Source organism: Crocodylus porosus, unplaced genomic scaffold, assembly GCF_001723895.1.
Source record: "Crocodylus porosus isolate Cpor-Errol unplaced genomic scaffold, CroPor_comp1, whole genome shotgun sequence".
In the NCBI taxonomy this organism is placed as follows: Eukaryota; Metazoa; Chordata; order Crocodylia; family Crocodylidae; genus Crocodylus; species Crocodylus porosus.
In genome coordinates, this window is record NW_017728907.1 from 15874298 (window position 1) to 15895520 (window position 21223).

The 21223-nt window shown below is 43.7% G+C and overlaps 1 protein-coding gene across 2 annotated transcripts in view; it reads right to left on the reverse strand.

Moving 5' to 3' along the window:
- Nucleotides 1-835: 835 nt before the first annotated feature.
- Nucleotides 836-21223, reverse strand: part of NUF2 (NUF2, NDC80 kinetochore complex component) — a 31952-nt gene continuing 11564 nt past the window's right edge. For both annotated transcript variants that reach the window (XM_019530846.1, XM_019530845.1), the window contains 7 exons: nt 17122-17218; nt 15186-15248; nt 10455-10592; nt 8446-8586; nt 6825-7000; nt 2854-2989; nt 836-1593 (listed from right to left, as the gene is read on the reverse strand). In XM_019530846.1, coding sequence (XP_019386391.1) covers nt 1456-1593; nt 2854-2989; nt 6825-7000; nt 8446-8586; nt 10455-10592; nt 15186-15248; nt 17122-17218 — 889 coding nt within the window. In that variant the 3' untranslated portion in view covers nt 836-1455. The remainder of the gene's footprint in view (nt 1594-2853; nt 2990-6824; nt 7001-8445; nt 8587-10454; nt 10593-15185; nt 15249-17121; nt 17219-21223) is intronic.

Genomic DNA, 21223 nt, shown 5'->3' on the forward strand with positions numbered 1-21223 from the left:
GTGATGCAATCTCCAGCCTTGGAGGTTTTTAAGTCCTGCTTAAAGCCCTGGCTGGAATGATCTAGCTGGAGATGGTCCTGCTCTGAGCAGGGGGTTGGACTAGATGTCCTCCTAAGGTTCCTTCCAACCCTAATTTTCTATGATTCTAGAATATAGGTTTACCCCTTTACTATGAAATGACTTGCATTTCTCCTACTTTTTTAAATTACACATTCTTAGAAATATACTCAAATTAATTAAATTAAAATGTTTAATGTTAGTAATCATATTTTATTTATGTTGGTGCCTGGAGAGATGGGTTGAAATAATTAAAACAAAACCTGCATCAACTAAGAAATAGATTAAATGCAGCTGTAAAAAATGCTGAAATCTTATTTTCAAAAAACATTTACATGACATACCTTTTAAAAATGTTACCCTAACAGACTTTAACAAAGTGGGGAGGAAAAAAAAAAAGAATCAGGAGATACTGAAAAGCCAGATAAAAAAGAAAAGGGAGAAACAGAAGAATGGACATGAATAGACAGATTTAAAAGCTAAATCCTGAAGTTCTCAACTGAGTGATAATTGCAGGAAGCAGTCTTGGGCAAAGAAGAAAAATCTAATAAAATGTGTCTGGCAGTATTCTAGATTGAAAAACTAAATGTTATATCAAAGAGATAATGATCACACTGAACAGGGGGAAGAAAACAGTAGAAAAGTGAGACTATACAAGTCTTTACAATATCTGTGTAAATATAGTGCATTACATATGTACTATAACAATTCATACCCAATTTGGTCAAATAGTGATTTCTATGCAATGTACAGGATATCAGTCCACACTTTTTTAAACAGTGTTCACCAAAATATGGACTCATCCTGTAGAAACAAATGAATGTTCAATACCACACAAAGCAAGGACCTTGAATTCAAGGTTCCGGAGGGACACCACTAAATAAAATTGTATGGTTCCCCAAGTCAGAAGCTTTCCTCTGAGGGCTTTTCAGAGGCCAGGCAAACCAGAGGTCATCCAAGAAAAAATTATTGTCCCACTATGATTATGATCACTGGATCAGACAGAATATGGGGTCATTCGGATTCTGTTCAATATAGCTCAAATGTAGCAAAACCGAGATCTGAGGATGCACTTCATGTTGAGATGCATCAACATCTGGGAAAAAACAGTTATTCTAAGAGCCAACAGCAAGCCACAGGCAAGTTCTGCCATCAGAAGAATCAGAATTGACAAAAAAATAAGTGTCAGCAGGCTGGCTAAGCCCTCTTGCACCCACAATAATCAGCTGACACTGAGGGTTTACCTGTAACACGAAATGTGTACTGATGGATTTTGTGAGAAACAGATTTTTTGCCTTGAGTAATTATCCCTCCCACACAAAATGCAATCTTTCAAATTGGGACCTGAGGATAAATATAATAAAAGCAGAACAAAGGAAAGCAAGTTTAAGAGCTAGTTCAAGAAGTCTGAACACTAAGCAGTCCTCTCTTTAGTTCAGCAATTTTTGCATCTCTTGAGGTTGCATAGTTCTCTGCTATCTTTGCCAAAGATTCATGGTACTTCTCCAAGCCAGCCCGCAGGTTCAAGTAGATCTCCTAAGATGAGATAATTAGGATGAAATTAATTTCTTGCATATGCACAATAATATCAAGTATCAGCAATAACAGACAATTTAAGAAACTATGCATGAACTTGATCGATTCCAAGTCTATGCTCAGTCCCACTCAGGAGGAAGCACCCCCGAGCAAGACAAAAAGCTAGAACAAAGGGGGAATGAGGGCAAGAGTATTTGCCATCCCCTAAAGTCCACAGGAATTGACTCCCAGACCTGCAAAGCCCTCTACTCTCCTATGAGCCATCTCTAGGGTCATAGAACACCAGCCCTGAATATCCAAAATACTCCGGAAGAAAATGCCTCCTTGGTATGCTGCTATTTTTCCCCAAACCCACAGATCCCTGAATAAGGGCCTTTAAGAGCCTCAAGTTATGAGACAGCCTGTTAGGCATGGGATCTCACAGAGTTTTCAGAAGGCCAACTGTGCCACATCCCAGTCCCTCTTTCCTCCCTCCTGCAGCACACCCAAGTTTCTCAGGAGAACACAGCTCATGTGGACTGTAGATAATGCATGAGGACAAGGTATTTCTTACATCTGCTGCCAGAGGGATCAATGTACAGGATCAGTAAGGGCTAGTGCTAGCAGAGAAGGTGGACAGGACATCAGAGCACAGGAACATCTCCACAATCCTCCGCTCCAAGTAGGATAGCCCAGAAGTTACAACTCACTTCCCACACCTCACAGGTGCTGGCTCTGCCTTGGAGTATAGCGGTCTATAACCACAAGTAGTTTACTACAGTTAACATGCCAAACTGTGGCTGCTAATTAATGTGCTAACACATTTTGAAAACAACTTAAAAATCAATGACATTTAAAACCCTGTGGACTACATAATTCCAATGAGTTAATCTTTAGTCTCACTACTTCCAGTGTTCTTGCTACTGGCAGAGAAATGGGAAGTGGCTTTTTGGACTCAAGAATATCAAACATATAAAAGGGGCTATATGGAACTCTTGATCTCTCTTGACTGACATACTTAATGTAACATTAATTTCTTTGCCACCGGCCTCATGTACTGATTTTGTGGCAGATTTTCTTTTGTGGATAAGGAGGAAAGTGAGATCATGCTGATCCTAGAAACTCATTTTCAGATTTAATTAGGCAGCAGCGATTACAACTCTTAAAAGCTTCGACATGGAACAGTCTTCTTGGTTTATTATAATGGCTACAGAACTCATAATAAAGACACCTCAGTAGCAACCACAAGTCCAGACAATTAAAAAAAGAGCTCATGCTCACCTGAGCTTTCATTTTTTCTTTTTCAGTGTTCTCATTCAGCTGCTGAACTTTGGATCTTATTTGCTTGATTTCCTTGTGAATTGCTGTCACCTTCTCATAAACAGCCCCTCTCTTTTCCTGCACTCTGTTACAATGCCTAAAGCAATAAGTAATGAAATAGTGAGTGCTAAACCATGACATTAACCCCAAATCAAACACAAGCACAAAGATGGATTTTGCACCACAGATGTATGTCAATGAAAGTGATTTTCTAAATCATAATACAGAGCTGCACTTGCAGGATTAGTAATACTTATCTTTCTACAGGCACAATTATCTCTATCATACTGGCATCAGGAAAGTTACTTTACTCTTAAATCCTCAAGCCATTTAGCATCAAGAAAACAAAATTCAAAAGGTATTAATAATTAACATTATAAAATGTACATTACATTAATAATCACAGATTAAGTTTCTCATCTGCTGTCAAAACTGACTTCACTAGAGACATACCAACATAAAAACAGCTGAAGTGTGGGTCTTCAGTAGTTTTCTACCTTTGAACAATGCATTCATCATGCTCTAGTAGGCAGTATGGTGTGAAGGCCAGCTAAAACACCAAGTAGGACCTGAACTTCTGTCATTTCATCTTTAAAATGAGACAATACTCCTATCACTGAGACGGCGTAATTAATTTGCACTGTGCTTTGAAAATTGCTTACAGATTAGTTTTTGGAAACTCCAGGGTTTAAGAAGGATCTGGGTGGCCTGTTTTCAAAACAATTCAGGAAAAGCAACAACTAAGTTTTGCACTGTTATCAATAGCTATTATGACCAGACCTTACATGTTCGACAGCCCTGTCCCTGTGGAACATGCTTCAAAATTAACGTTCCAAATTCTCAGTTTATTTAAAAAATAAATAAATCCAGGAATTTTTCAGGGTTTATCTTTGAAACAACAACCAGGATGAAATCAGGATAAAAGGAAGAAAAGGGAAAAAAAAATCAGTTTAAATTGGGGAGGGAGGGAGTAAAACTGGGACTAGGGAAGGGGTGAGGGAAGGGCGTGGCACAGCCCATCAGCTGTTCCCAGGGCTGCAGTAGGGAGCAAATCAGGGGGGAGCTGTAAATTGGTACAGGGCAGGGGGGCGTGGCTCTTGCTGCTATGCATCCCCCAGGAGGGCTGTGTGCTGGGGGGCCTGTGCTGGGATCTTCGCACACAGATTAGTGGTAGGAAGCACATGGTGCTGCACCCTACCTTTCTTTCCTGGCTGCACTCACACCCCTCCAGGCTGCCCTGGCATTTGTGGGGAAGGAGGAGTGGCTTGTGGCCAGATGTGGGGTGGGAGGAGGGGGGGACCCAACCCTGACCCCAGCACCAGCACCTCCTGCCCCGGCTGGGGTCAGAGCCCCATGTCCCCAGGCAGCAGCTCCAGCCCCACAGGCCCGTGCAGAGCGGCTGGGTACAGTGCCCACTGCAGGAGCTCACAGATCCTAGCACCCAGGGCAGAGCTGAAGTCAGAGCCGCTGGGGTGCAGCTCGGACCCATCTGCCCCAGGAAAGATTCCCACAGCCTGGCCTGCCTCACCTGAGGTCAGAGTCAGGAGCCCCGTGCCCCCAGGCAGCAGCGCTAGCCAGCCTCCCCCAGCCCTTGTGCAGCTGCCACCAGCCCTCCAACCCTGCATGTAGCCGCTGCTACCACTCGCCCCCCCTGTGTCCACCTAGAAACCTGTGCCTTCGATAACCGGCACAGGGGTACTTTTTGTTTACCAGCACCACCTGTTTTTCAGTTCATATCCCCGTTAACCTGCACGAGTGGGGAATGGGTCATTCCCCACTTGTGCCAGTTAGCAGAGATTTGAACTGATAAACAGGTGTAAATCAGTAAAAACTTAATGACTGCAAAAAAGAAATCAGGGGATTTATCAGCCCCATTATTATTGCTGTTGTCAGTTCCTTTGTTGCTATGCCACCATGTTTCTAGCAAACCCACTCCAACTTCAACTGCAATCACTCAGGAGTCAAGCAGCTTACGTTGCAAAAGAGTACTTTAGCCTTTTCCATGGCATCTAGCAAACCAAAAAAACCCCAAAAAGCCCCCACTCAGCCCATCCCATTGGTATAAACAACTTCCTTTGTCAGGAACTTTGACAAAGGAAAAAAGTAGAACCTAGGAGGCCAGATTCCAGACATCTACCTACCACACAGACCCAATATACTTAGGCATGGGCTTGACATTGATAACAGTGACATGAATTAAATGATCTGCTGTCAGTTCCAACCCATGTATGAACTCAGTAATGAGGCATCCCATATGGCCCACCTAATGAGCACCACAATGACACCACAGCCTTTGTTAGCCCACCTCATCCCATTAACATACAAGCAAGACTGTGACAGCAGGTGACAACCTTCACCTTCTCAAGCAAGCTCATGACGCATCTCAGGGAAGAACTTAACTTGAATTATTTCACATGACAACAGAGAGAGCCAACTAAAGACCACCAGATTAAGCACTTCCCAGAAGATATGATTTAAGACTTTTGACTTCAAGCCATGGCCTTCCTGGCTGGTGAAAGTCTACAGCTAATGCCTGATCCTGACTAAAATAGCCATTCACAGAAACAGAATCCCCTCATCCCCCTCCCACTCGATTCACTTGGTGGAACATCAGCTGTGTGTATTTGCCAAGTGTAAATTATATACACACTCCATCACACCTTAAGACTGAATATGGTCTGCTGTTAGCGAAAAGTTGCCAACCCTTGGTCTAGACCAAAACACAATCGGGTTCAAGCCAGGATGTGACATGAAAACCACATAAGAAGCTCTGTCCCCAGCACTGAACATAGGGGTCACATCTACAAGTTACGTACATTCAATGTAAAATCTACAGTATGCTGAAAAGAAAGAAACTGACAGCAGTCTTTACTAGCAGGGAACATTATGCTACAGTGTTCATTTCAAACTGTTTTTTGTTTCAAACTGAACCAACAGCTGGCTCCTACCCTGAGGATCTGTAAGAAGAGGCTAGATGAACACCTTGCTGGGGTCGTTTGACCCCAGTACTTTTTCCTGCCATGGCAGGGGGTCAGACTTGATGATCTGCTCAAGTCCCTTCCAACCCTACCAACTATGAAACACCTCCATTTTAGACATATTTTAAGCTGCTTTAAAATTCAAAAAGAGTAGGAAACCAGGGAGTTCTGCCATGAAGTCTAGATTCGGGTTTCTGTAGTATACACAAATACTAAGAACGACCAGAATTTGAGATGCCGCAGTATGCCACAAAATTCAATTGGCCAATAATTTTGTGTGTTCTTTCTGATGTTATTAAAGCTTGATGTCCCAGATCTCTCTCGACTGCAGGCCAGCAACCCCTTGATCTCACAATGAGGCCACTAGTCCTGTGTTTGCAATATTATTGACTTCCGTCATGGAAATAATCTTGTTATAAACAGAACCTTAGGACTTCCCTATAGTATCAAGTAGAAAAGAAGATGGGCTGAGAAGCTTTGGTCAAATTATACTTTTCCTTTTGTTTTTTTTAGAAGAGTCACATCAGGTTAAAACTCCTCTGAGATGCAAACCCCCATTTCTCTATGGGTCACGAACATCTTTGATAATGAGCAAAAGTAGCAAGGGAAATTAGGAACAATTCATGAAAGGCAAATGGGGATTTGTTGAAATCTGATAAGTTGGAAAATTATCCCAATGTGACATTTTCTTTAAAAAGATAAAAGAACCAAGAATACGCATTATAAATTAAATTAGTAATCCAATAAAAGAACTGCTATCCAGTCACATTGCAATTATTGATTTGAGACCCCAAGTCCCTGCCTACAGCATTACTGTTCTTAAGAGAACTATCCCTCCTCATCACTCCCATTTCCCTCTACAGTATTGGCCACATGTTTGTACCAGGGACATGAATTTTGGAAGTGTATATTAGAGATAAAGTAGCAGAAGCAGAAATGCCAACTCATCCATACTCAAATACTGTGTGCTTATATTGCTCAACATCTTCATGTTTCTTCTTTATCCTTATTCCAGTTGTAGACAACTTCTCATGTTTAGCAGTAACTAGTCTCTTTAAGGACATTTCATCTGTCTTGGCATTCTTCAGCTCTCTCTGAGCACTCTCAATCTGGTCCTCCAGATTTCTGACCTGTAGAATTTTAGAAAAAAATACTGAAAAGCAATTCTGAAAGACTAAAGACATTGTATTTCTCTACTAGATATTTACTAAAATAAAAAAATTACTCATTCTTATTTTGATAGCTGGCAAATATCAGGCTAGATATCAGGAAAAACTTCTTCACGGTAAGGGTGGCCAAAATTTGAAATGGGTTTCCAAGGGAGGTGGTGCTCTCCCCTACCTTGGGGGTCTTTAAGAGAAGGCTGGATAGGCATTTGGCTGGGGTCATCTGACCCCAGCACTCTTTCTTACCTAGGCAAGGGATCAGACTCTATGATCTGTTGAGGTCCCTTCTGACCCTAGCATCTACGACTATGAAATCAGTTGACTTTTACTGTAAATCCAAGCATTAATCTCAGCTTTTAGCAAATATTTAATAAATATGGCTTGATGAGGTCACATCATTTAGGACATATCTAACATCGATATTTCAGATCAAGCTTGAGGTCATCTTCAACCAAACCAAGCCATATCTTAACAACATACCTTATATATCCCACACCAAAACATATTCCCATTGTGCTTCTTATTTTGAAAGTGTGGCAAAAGATATATCCCAGATTCCTTTGTACCATTCACAGCAGGAATTGGAAATCATTCTGCAAATTGCTAGATCTTTCCTTCTGGCTTGTCTCTGCACCCAGGCAGTACAAAAGTGTCAAAACAAGGGACCAGGGATTTGTGCAACTGTTGCTGACTAACTGCACACACTCAAGACCTGAAGCATACAGGTAAGTTCCAAACACATTACAGAAATGGATCAGAAGTTGAGTACCATTGGTTTCCTGAATAGAGAATCAGCAGATATTGGCTTGAGGGCAACCTTAAGATTAATTAACGGTCAGTGTTGGCATTGTTTACTAAAACTTATAGGAACTGTTGCAAGGTGCAACATTTGTTATGAAGTTGGTCCTTGCTAAAGTTTAATTAATAAATGCTGGTCTTATAGTAATGATAACAACATTTCTAGTTGTCATTAAAATAAATAGTTTCAAGTACAATGATACTTCAGGCTTTAAGTTTCTAATCTATCTATAAACAGAACAAAGTCAAATTCATGTGTTCCTTTTCCACCTTCCTTCATACAACTCTTCCCTCCCACATCCCCAACAATACAAAATGGCTATAAGGTTAACAGTTTCCACTATTGGGACTCAGACACTAATAAAGGTGGTTAGAGATTCCCTTTCCTCTTCAGTGATGTAGAGTGGTTCCTATTCTCCAGCTAACCAATAGCTGCATTTCACAGCTTTTGATGTGGCTTGACATTCTTTGGGATAAAAGGAATTATTGAAATGAAAGATGACTGGCAAAGTAGATGAAGGACTTAACAGACTTATATCTGGGAGCTGAAAGATACTGTTTTGCTTTGAAATAAGTTCCACATTAGAAGATATCGCACATCTGATACAAACCTCTGATAAGATGCTGGCCATTCTGTCCACATTTTCTCCTTGGCTTTGCATTCTCTTCTGGTATAACTGCACCTCCAACTGACATGATGGCAGAATCTCAACTAAGTCTCGATAACTTTCATACTTCTCAATGATATCTTGCTTTAAAAATTAAGGAAGGGCTATTAATAGAAATATATTCATTCTTCTTTAATACAGCAACACACATTTACTCTTACCCTTGTTCCTGCACTCTGAAGGAAACAAAAATTTAAAAAATACAGTAATTCAAATTTTAGCTTTACAAAAAGGTTATACATTTGGACTATAACAACCCTAGGCAGCAGGAAAGGAATCATTGCTTTTGGAAGGCAATGGAGGATTTATAAGTATGATATCTAACCAAATATTTAGATAGGAGGAAATAAACCAATTAATTCAGTGTGTTACAAACTCTTATGGGGGGGTGGAAATGCAAGTGATACAGTGGAAAAGTATAATTAAAATAAAAGCAGCAAAAGCCAGGATGTCTGACAGCAGTCAAATAGTAATAACCACCACCATAACCCCGCAAAAACAAAAGCTACATAATCACAGAGAGAAATCTGAAGGAGTGTGAATTATGCACACTTCACTAAATGTATAAATGATCCAGTCTTGATCACAAGCTATAAAAGACAAACACAAACTTTATGAATGGTATGTTTTTGTGTGCCTCTTGTGTCTACCTACTGTTTTTAAGTTAAATAAAAAGGTGGGCATGTAACTGAAGTTAGAGACATTTTCTTCTATATTCCCCTGCTTATTTTGTGCATTTGACAGACATAGGCTTAGCCAATACCAATTCTCTCCCTACATAGCCATTTAGTTTCCTCTCATTTGCTATAGGCCTTTTCACACCTCAACAGTAGTGAAACATTTAATTGGAAGAAAGGATTGTAAAAACCATAAATTAGAAGGGGGACTCAGGGATATGTCTAGTTCCTGAAGCTACTTTTAGCTTTTTGTAGCTAGGATTTTAAGTGGATTGGATTCCCTAAATAAACTTTTTCCTTTAGAATTATTTTGAACTTGAATGAATCTATGATCATTTTGAAATTAAGCTGGGACCATTTTATCCAAAACTAACAGAGAGAAAACTCCAGCTTCAGAAATATTAAGTGAGAACAGAGATAATTCTGGAGCACCTGATCAAGAGCTGTAAGACAACTGCCATTCCCATGTTGAAATGCCAGGACACCAGAGACAGGGACAAGGAACAAGAAATTTAAGGTCTCCAAGTTTAGTAATAAAGCAGAGCAGTTTTGGATGGGAGTTACCAAAGCATGAGTGGTCCCAGCATGCTTAGAGGAAATCTTACTACACATCCACAGAGAATAGATCTACAGTGCAGGCTTCAACCTGCAAGTAGATAACACAGATAGCTTGCACAGTGGACAAGGTCTTCTAACTGCAGCCACACAGTTCTATGTGAACTAATCCAGGGGTGACCAACCTGTGGCACAAATGCCACAAATGGTACAGGCAGCCTCTGTGAGTGACACACTGCAGATCAGGGAGGGGACAGGCAGAACAGTGGGAGACAGGGCAGGGAGCCTGAGGCAGAGCAGGAGATCTCGCAGGGAGCACAGGGCAGGAAGTAGGAAGCACAACAGGAGATCAGATAGAGGGAAGGGGATCAAAATGGCATTTGGAGAAGGAGTGGAGCTAGTTTATGGTGTGCCAAAAGGATAAATTAGCCTTTGTTAGGCTGCACATTGCCAGCCTAACAACTTGTTTCCGTTTAAAGCTAGGTCTAGCAACTCTGCACCCTGCAGCGTAGGAAAAGGTCAAAGACGCAGGGTTTGCTTATTTCTTTTGTTTTTTAAATTCTTTAGAAAACATTTCCAAACTAAATCACCAATTGACTTAAAAAAATAAATCACAAACAGCTCTCCATATCTTTCCAGAAGAAAAAGGCTCATATTACTGGTCTTTTCCCTATGACAGAACAAAATTAACCAAAAGTACACTAATCAATCAAGTCTCACCTTAGCTTTCTTTAGTTTCTGAACAGTCTCTTTCATATGTTCTTTGTAATTCTTCAGTTCCTCTGGAGACTCTACAATTTGCGATTTCAGCTGCTCTTGTTCTTCTTTTAATGTAGCTATCATCACTTTTAGCTCATTCTAATTAACAAGAAAATTAAAATATATACTTTATCTCTACCAACCATTTTAATACTTAATTTTCATATTTAATACTTTAATATATATTTTAATTTCAAGTCAAGTGAGCACTTGTTTTCTGATTTAAGTGAGGAAAAATGTTCAGAGAGGCACAATTCATATTAACACAAGACGCTCACTGGTCTACAGACTATGTAGTTCCACATCAGGAAAATCATTTTAGCATTTTTGTTTAAAAACCACCAAAATTATTAAGTTATCCAAAAGCATATTGTAATTGCCATGCAAAGCACTCAGGTAAGGAAATACCTGAGTTACGACCATAAGGCTTACATTCAGCTCCCATCATTATACAGTTTTAAGTAACATGATTACAGACTGTTTGCCACATTCCTGCTAGCTACAAAGATTCTCAGCAATCAGAATTAATATACCCAAATGCTCATGAATAAAAGGGCACAAGTATCAATAGAACTCGAAAGCCAGCTTTATTCATAAGAATATTTGTGATTTGTGTTTGTTTCTGTTGCCCACTACTTATACTATGAAAAGAGAATATTGGTCAGGACACGTTACAATATATCTAAGGCAGCAAAAGCTATTGCCAGAAATGTAGGTACTGTCCTATTTACCCACCCATTACCATGGAGTGTTTTCAAATCCTTCAAAAACTTAAAAAGATGATGTAATTTTTATATCAAATACTAAACTGTTTTTAACAATGTTACAGTTGTACAGCTAAGTATTCAAGCCAGAAATTTACAAAAGGTAGCAAGCACATGCAACCTTAACACTATACCAGGGGTCAACAACCCCCAGCACATGTGTCAAGCACGGCATTTTGCTCAGCACACCACCACCAGCCTGGGCTCTAGACAGCTGCTGCCAGCCACGAACCCCGGGGCTGCTCCCAGCAGATGGCTGGACAGCTGCAAGCCCTGCTGTAAGCAGACCGTGGTTGGCAGCAGCTACCCAGAGTCTGGGCTGGATGCAGCCAGGAGGCTGCAAATATCTGCTCCGGGCTCTGGCATTAGCTCCATACTGACAGGTGCACGCACACCTCAGAGCAGATGGTGGGGGAACGGCCCGATCAGTGCAACCCTGGCCTCTTCCCTGCTGCCCGCACAGAGCTGATGGCTGGGCTCTGGAGCCCAGTGCAGCTGTTTGTAGCCAGCCTGAGCTCCAGGCAGCTGCAGCAGGCAGGCTGCAAACAGCCTCACCAGGCTCCACAGCCCCAGCATCAGCTCCATGCTGGCAGCGACTGTATGCGCACCTCAGAGTAGACAGTGGAAGGGCTGTGCTACCTCACGCCCTATCCCCACCATCCGCTCCAAGGTACATGTGCACCTGCCGGTATGGAGCTGATGCCGGAACCCGGAGCAGTTGTTTGCAGCTGGCCCAGGCTCTGGTAGCTGCTGCCAACCACAGAGCCCAAACTGCTTGCAGCAAGGCTTGCCGCTGAGTCTGCCTGACTCCCACCCATTCCAAGCCCAGCTCTGGCCCAGCCCCGCAAAGGATAAAGCTGGTGCTGCCACTTGCCAGGAGCACTGCACCTTTTGCGAGCTTAGCTGCGCTGGGGGGGTGGGTGGGTGGGCTGATAGACAGGCTCTGGGCCGTGGCCTTGGCCAGCTGCACTGCAGCCCAGGGACTGGCTCCCTAAGGAAGCACAGGGGCTCTGCCGGGACCAGGGCATTGTTGGGTCAGACTTTGTCCAGTGGCCCAAGAACCCGGCTCCATGCACCCGCACATCTAGTTCTGTGCGTTTGTCTGCCTCTGTCTAGTTCTGTGTGTGCATTTGTCTGTTCTGGGTGTGTTTTGGTTCTCTGCGTTTGCGCACATGGTTCTCTGGGTGCGTGTGCCTGGTTTTCTCTGAGCTCTCCTTTTTCTTTCTCTTTCTGTCTATCTCCTCTTTCTCTTATTTGTCTCTTTCTCATTGCAACATGCTCAACAAAAAAGGAATACACAACAAAAAAGGCAACATTTATGATCATTAAATATACCAATACACAGTGTGTCCTACTATGTACACCCCCCCCACGTTTCATTTTTCTGGCATGCTGGCACGCCGGCACCTTCCAAGATAGACAATGTGGCTTTTTTGGCACTCCAGCCAAAAAATGTTGCCTACCTCTGCATTATACTCTTGTTTTCATGGAATGAAATAATCTTGAATTACATAATTAGACACCTTCTAATATAATGCAGTATGAAGTTTTTCTTCAATCCCAATCTCAACAATATTCTTCTCCTTGTATATTATACTATCTCAAACTGTGAGTATGGACATATGGGTAACGTACCAGGTGTTAAGGAGGCAGAGCTTTATTGTACACCAGTTACTTGTGGTAACTGCTTGTACATAAGCTCTTTAGCTTCTACTCACTGCAGAGTAAGAGCATGCACATGTGCAATTGCAACAAAGCAGCTGATGCACAATACAATCCCATCCCCTTTTAACCTACCTAATTCATTTGGGTACTCGTATGTTATCATAATGATCTAGGTCCAGCAGTATCTAACACATCAGGCCCCATGAGCCTAATGACAGGAATGAAGCCAGCCTGCAGGCCAAATCACACCCACAAACCAGACCAGCACAGAGTCAGCATGCAGAGCCAGCCTGGTATGGTCACTGTATGCAGCATGCACTGATCCCAGAACTACACGCTGTATGTGGTATGAAGAGTCCATATAGGGTGTGCACTGCATGTGGCACTTGCACTGGACAACCTGTGCATGCCAACTGCAGCGTAAGGAGCCAGTCTGTGGACCCAAAATAGACCAGATCAGGATGCAGAATTCAGGGCCAGTCCAGTATTAATGCCGTATTCATTGTGTACCTTGGATCAGCCCCACACCTGTGTGCAACACACATCAGGTTCAGCCACAGCCCCAAGTGCAGAGCACACCAGATGAGTTCTACTATACATTGCTGCATGCAGCACATGGGGCCAATCCAAGACCCACAAGGCAGCACTGCAGGTCAGTGATAAGGCTGTATCTTGAGCAACACCACTGACTCAATCACTTTTTCTGATTTAAGGCCAAAAAGAAAGAGAAATTCACCACCTCCACAAAGGATTTTAATTTCAAACTGAAATGGAAGGTAAGTAACATTAGAATTATCTAGGGGTGAACTGATAAAGATTTTGGGGGCCAATACCGATAGCCAATTTTTAAGGAGACATATTGGCTGGTACCGATCTGATTTCCAATATGCAGCCCTGCAGCTTGAAGAGTTGCGTCCAGCTGGTAAATCTGTGGTTGAAGGGGAGCAGGGAGGGAAGAGGTGTGGCAGATCAAAGCCCCTGCAGTGAGGGAGGAGTGGGGCCAGGGCTGTCCAGCCCAGGTGGAACAGGCACGGGAGGAAGCTGAGCCCCCTGGATGAGCTGCAGTTCCTACTGCAGTGCACACCCCAGGAGGGTATGGGGGATGCTTGCCCACAGATCTGTGAGCGGAGCAGGGTGGGGCAGCTGCCACTGCAGGCTGGGGCTGCACTGGGGTCTTTCCTGCAGGGGCTGGGCCAGGCTGTGCTTGGGGAGGGCAGCAACAGTGCTGGGTGGGGGCTATAGGAGGCAGGGCTGCAGAATTCACCCCCAGTAGCCCCCTCCCTGCACCTGCCGGACATACCTCAGCTCCGTCCTGTGCCCACCTCACCCTGGCTGGGCAGTGCCTGCCTCAGCCCCTGCCCCTGCCCTGCTCCCCACTCACCACAGGGGCCTTGATCTGTGCCCCCCCCCCACCTCTTCCTTCCCACCACAGGACTTATCAGCTGCACCCAGCTCTCCAAGCTGCCAGGCTGTGCTCCTTGCCACCTACATGCTACGCTGAGGCTGTGCTCATGCACAGGACATTTAAAATCGGCCAAATTAAAAATCGGCCACATCAGAGTGATTTCCAGTACAGTCAATTTTCTTTACAATTGGTGCCAATCCAGTAATCGGACCAATGTATCAGTGCACCTCTAGAATTATCAATCCTATGGGACCTTACACAGTCTGGAAAGGAACCTGAACTCGTGCCATAGATTCAAGCCTTATTTGACCCATAGCATACAAAATGCCCAGTGTGCCAATGGCAACATTTGCAAAGCCCTGTAAATTGGTTAAGTTAAAAAGATTTTGAAATGCTTAAGTCTATCTTCTATGAGCATTTCTCCCCTGTTAAATTTCAGCTACCCTTCTCAGACTGCTTCAGCATTTGAGCAGTTCTTAAAATAATATTGTGTGTTCTCCCTGCTGCTCTTCACTTTTAAATGGTTGAACATTTTAACCCCAAATAGCAACTATGTAGACACAGTGCTCCCTAAACAAAATAGATATACCTACTCTAGCCTTAGAGAAGGCCTAAAGGAACTTCTGCTACAGAAAATGGCATTTCAAATGTGACAAGAAAAAAAAGACTCAATTCTCGTGTAGATTAATCATCGCACAAAGTGGCTTCTATAATGTAATTCTAAATCTCATCTTCTAAACTGCTCACATTGTGCTTCTCGTGAAAAAACTCTAGCTAAATATGAAACTCTCAAAAGACAAGGTCCATCACTTACTGCAGGCTACCATTCATACACCAGTTAAATTGTATTATACTTACAAGACTTCGGGTTCTCTCCGAAACTTCTGATTTTTTTTGTGAGGTTACTTCTTGCAAAGCTGTCTAATGAAGAAAACAGTTCAACAGTTAAGAAAGGAGCCAATTACATGTGTGACCTGAGTATTTACTATATAGCTTCTGCACTTCTGACACCAAGTACCCTTCCACAGGTGTCGAGGCCCTTACCTCTCACCTGAGATGCAACATTAGTTTGGATTACAACCCCCTTACCATCAACCATGAATACTACAGAAGGTCTCACTGGGGTCAGAGACCCTGCTATAGACTTCTCTCCAGAAGCTGTGGTTATATATAGGGACAATTATCTCAATGGGTGCATCTGCATGTGAAATTAAGGTGATGCAATAAACTCTGGTGCAGTCCATGCCAGTGCCAACTGTTCTTGGATGACTGGTTCTACACGTGTGCCCAAAATAGCAGCAATTTGAGTCAAGACGCAATAAACTCTGGTGCAGCCCATGCCAGTGTCAACTGTTCTTGGATGATTGGTTCTACATGTGTGCCCAAAATAGCAGCAATTGGAGTCAAGACCCTGGTTGGCTGGGCTGACCAGGTGCAATTTATGCCCCTGGTTGACATCTACATGTCCATTTCAGCAGAGTAAAGTATTCCACTGTAGTACTGTCCTCGACAGTACTATCCTATGGTGGAGTGAATTAGTTTACTGCCCCTTAATACCAACACACGTGTAGACTGTGATGCTTTACTGAGAAGTTAATTAGTCTGCAGTAAAGCACACATGTAGATGCACCAAGAGAGTACTTCTCAATTTTGAAAACAGTAGGAATACAGAAGATACATAAGGTAAAAACCACAGAAAGAAGTCTAACCACATGGCCCTTTCATAGTTTGTTAGCTGCCCCTGCTTGAGCCAGTTGGCCTGCAACTTCTGGCCATTTCCCCGTCAGTTTGTCAGCCTCATGTCATACTGACCACCCCCTCCCCTTCCCTTCTACCAGGGTCACCTTTAAAGTGGTCAGGGTCTTTTGATCTTTTAAGAGCAAGCCTTTCAAATTTCACCATCACCCAATGATAGCCACAGTATTCTCTTAGCTGCTTAGAACAGCATTTCTCAACCCGCGAGTCATGACCCAAAAGTGGGTCACAAGAATATTTCAAAGGGTTGCGAGCTGTGGCAGGGCAGAGGGGTGGCAGAAAGGCACCTGCCCCTTCTAGTGCGGGGTAAGAGGGCAGGGGAGAGCTGTGTGGCCAGGCTGACAGCACTGGGGCTGGTGCTCATGCTTGCAGGAACAGGGCAGCTGGGAGATGCTGCTTGAGGGGCAGGAGGGACCATGACCATGGTGCCTGCTGCAGCACAGCAGCCCAGGCCCAGGGGAGGGGAGGTGTCACAGGCCTCTCCTCCTGCTCCCTACAGCCCATGCTGGGGCTGGACTCGCTCTGCTGTTACCCAGGTGAGCCGGAGCCACTGCAGCCACCACACTCCAGCCCAACCGGGATGGGGGGCAGCTGGGGCCCACGGCAACTGGGCCTGGGGAGGCAGGGGGGAAGGCATGTGCCCCCAGATCTGCGCATGGGCAAGGACAGGCTACTGCAGCAAGCTGGGGCCAGGGCTGTGCCAGGCTCTTCCCAGTGGGACTAGGCGAGACTATGCTCAGGGTGGGCAGGGGCAAATTTTGGGGTGACTGCAGCCCACACCCCCCTCCCCAGCGCCACAGCATTTATAGGCCGTATCAGTCAAAAAAAGCCTATTACCGATGCTCTCAATTTTCCTCATATCCGTGCCGATCCAATTTAGGACCAATGTATCGGTGCACCTCTAATAAATACCTTCATATTTTGATTTTGTATCTTCTGTTTTAGTCAGAAGTAACACTCTAATGTTTTCTGACAAACCAAAAGAATAATATCCATAATCAAAAACACTAAGCACTAGAGAGAAATATAAATGTCATACCGTTTTTCGACAATACTCAGTATTTAGAAGTTGCCGCAGTTCCTGAATGGCATCAGACAGTTGCTTGAACTCTACCTGCTGCTCTGCAGGAATGGTGCTATATACAAAAAAATGGAGTTGGACATTTTTAGTGCATACTAAAGTGTCACTACAGCCCTGGACTCAATAGCACAGAAAAGAAAACACTTTTCCCCACCTTAAAAGAACTTACAACCAGAAAGACACCCTTGTGACCAGATAGAGACTCAAACTCAAGACAGTAATTCAAATTCTGCTTTGGCAGGATGTTGTTGAAAGATTCCACAGTCAACGTATAATCCAAACAATTACTTAAGTAAAGAGGGAGGATGTTGGGAGCACTAAGGAAAGGGAATTGTATGTTTCAGATATAACATGAAAAAGTACAAAGACAGGAGTAAAACTGATACTGTGGCAAAACAGTCTAGATATTTAATGTATAAAATGTGCACAACATTACTGAAGACTTAAGACCCAAGACTTACACTTGTCAGATAAGAGGCTCTGCAGGTCTGTACTGAACATAACTGCTAAAAGGTTTTGTTTGTTTGTTTAAAAACAACAACAACAAAGCCGTTGGAAAATAGCCAGTAAGAACAAAAGATGGCTACAGATTTAAAAAGGACAATAGCAGAGAGGTGGGGAATATGCCTGAAAGAATTCTAGCTGCAAGTGAGAAGGGGACTGACAACTTGAGTAGTAATAGAGGGAGGTGGCTTTGTCCATCCAGGGTATCTTATGCCACTCATGCTGGAAGAACCATGTATTACAGGAGTTAGACTGTAAAGGACCTAATAGAAATATTTGTCTGAGACATGTTTAAAATGAGAGTTTTCCCTTCTCTAATTTGGGGACACTGTTTTCCCACTATTACCTATAAATAGTCAAAATAAATGCAGGGGAATTTCTTTAGTGTTCATACCATTACATACCCAGTTCATTTCTGTCACTGTGGTCAAGATAGCAAAACACAGTATATACTAATAGATTCCATATCAGTTCTGACTGACCCCGATTTCTTGAGGTCCTCAGATCCAGACTCACATGTCTTGCAGAGGTTTTTCTGCATAATACATGAGATGTTGCCTTTCCTACCATTTACACAGCTGAACATGTTGTCTAAGCTCTTATCTGTCTCTCAGCTACTGCACCAACATTTTCTCCAGCTTTCACAGACGAAATCTTGCTTCAGTCCTATCCAGCCCACCTGGAAGAAGAATTCTTCAAGAACTGCACCATCAAACCCATACCATATGCAAGATATATAGATGATATCCTTATCATCTGGACCAAAAACCTGCAATATCAGATTGCTTTCATCACAAATTTAATAACCATCACCCATCCATCAGACTCTCTAATACTCCACTACCAACAATTCCATTTTAGACACTGTGATCAATATCTAGTAGAGGTGCACTGATACATCAGTCCAATATTGGATCGGTTCCAATGTAAACTGGCTGTATCAGATATTGGCCAGATAGGGCTAACTATTTGGCCAATAAATGCCCACATTGTGCATAGCCACAGTGCATCACTCAGGCAGCAAGAAGCACAGCCGGCAGCATGGAAAGCTGCCTCCAGCTGGTAAGTCAGGTGGGGTGGAAGGAGAGTGGGGAGGGAAAGGGCTTGGGGGGCAGATCAAAACCCCCCTGTGGTGAGGGGGGGACAGGGGCAGGTGCTGCCCAAGCGAGGCGGGGGGAGGCTAGAGCTGCAGCTCGTGGGGAGGGTGGCTCCCACTGCTACTTACACCCCAGGAGGGCACAGGGGAGGCATGTGCTCCCAAGATCTGTGCAGGGCAGGGTGGGGCAGGCTGCAGCCAGGGTTGCACAGGGCTCTTCTTGGCAGGGGCTGGGTTCAGAGCAGACACCAGCGGCACTGGAAGGATGCTGCATCCACCCCAAATTTTGATGCCGCTCCGCTCCCAGCGCTGCTGCCACCAGCCGCCCAGCACAGCCCCAGCTCTTTCCAGAGCATGGGTGGAGGTGGGGCATTGAGCCAGGACTGTGCTGAGTGGCTGGCAGCAGCGGCAAAGTTTGGGGTGGATTCAGCATCACAAGATAACCACTTTCCCTCTATTTTTCAGTTCTAATCCTCAAAGGGAATTTACAAAACACCGTTCGTAGATAAGCCTACGAACTTCACGTCATGATTTTTTGTATCCAGTAGGTTTATGGACTAAATATAGACATTGGATTTATGGCACATTATGACCTGCCTGCCATTTAATAACCCCAGGTAACTCATCTGCATTTTACCAGCTACATTCTTCTATTGCTAGTTCAACATTGCCCCTTCCCCCCCACCTTTTCTTATCTCACACCTATTGTCTTCCATCCCTCTGATCCTCACGGTCACATTTGTATTTTCAGACATGCATTTTGACTTCTATACTACTCAGGAGAGCACATAATTCACCAACAGACTGTCTATATACCTGAAGAAGGGCATTTGTGCCCAAAAGCTTGCAAAGAACAGATTTTTCCAACTGTTTAGTTGGTCTAATCCAATATATCACATTTACCCAAAGAACAATGACTGCAAAATATATTTTCCTTCACCATGGCTTTAATTACAATAACCTTCCTTATATATCCTTCCAGTGTCTCCCCTGCTCTATCACAGTGTTAGATGCTTGCCTTCATTTTCAAACCCTTTAAAGCCTGTACCCAACTCTACCAACATCTTTCATTCATGTCAGGAAGCCAAGTCCTCCCTTCAAATCACCCCATAATATCAAACTCCAGCACACACTTGCTGGATTTTCAAATAAGCACCTTCAGTTTGCCCCCATGCTATCACTTATGCTTAGGAGATATCCCTTAACATCAATAAATTATCTCATTTTCTCTTTCAAGTCCCTCCTTAAAAAAAAACCTCTCCTGTCATGATGCCTCCACAGCAAATCATGCTCACTGATAAAGTTGTACACCTTGTTTCTAGTCTGCATGTGTTCAGCTTCACATTCCAGCTATTGATCTCTTTTTGCCTTTCCCTGACAGGCTAGAGAGTTCTTTACTTTCAAATCTTCTTCCTATCTAAATATCTTTAGCCCATGACTAAGTCACCTATTAGATAAATAGATTGAGCTGAAGTTTGCCATTAATAAGGTAGGCTTTGCAGACTGTGAAACATTCTTGCAGCAATTTTCTGAACTCTGCAACATTTCTTTGGAAGTGTAGGCACCAGTTGGACATACTATTGAAAACATTATTGCAATGCAAATATCAGAGGTAATGCCACTCCTACTCAGTATTCCTGCACTTATATACATGGATTACATTGGTGATCAGTCAAAATCACAGGGGATAACATAGTCAGTTAGTTATCTATTATAAATAGATAACTAACTCAGGGCAGTAGTCAGGGAGGCACTCGGAGCCCAGGGTGTAGCTAGTATGGGGGTCCAGGAAAGGTGGTCCTTCCTCAAGGAGGCTACCCTTGGCGCAGCAGGATGCAATTCCTCTGCGCAGGAAGGCGGGAAAAGGGTCCAAGAAACCTTCATGGCTGAGTGCAGATATCCAGGCTGGCCTGAGGGCAAAGAAAAAAACATACTGGCGATGGAAGCAGGGGGCAGGGACAAAGGAGGAGTATACCTCCCTGACCTGAGCTTGTAGGGATTTGGTAAGGAAGGCTAAAGCAGCACTGGAGCTCAGATTAGCTTCTGGGATTAAGGATAACAAAAAGTCCTTTTTCAAGTATATAGGTAGCAAGAAGTCTCAGGGTAACACTGGACCCCTACGGGGCGGGGCGGGGCAGGGCTGTTGGTGACGGACGCACGAGAAAAGGCAGAATTCTTCAACAAGTTCTTTGCCTCAGTGTTCCTGTCTGCTGACAATGGGGTGCTCTCGGGTGATAACGCAGAGAGGCCCAGGAAGGATGCAAGTCCCCCAACTGTTAGTTCAGACCTAGTTAAGGATTACCTGGAGGGCTTAGATGTGTCCAAGTCAGCAGGTCCAGATGACCTTCATCCACAGGTGCTGAGGGAATTGGCTGGTGTCATTGCAGAGCCATTGGCATGGCTGTTTGAGGACTCCTGGTGCTCGGGCCAAGTCCCTGAGGACTGGAAAAGGGCCAATGT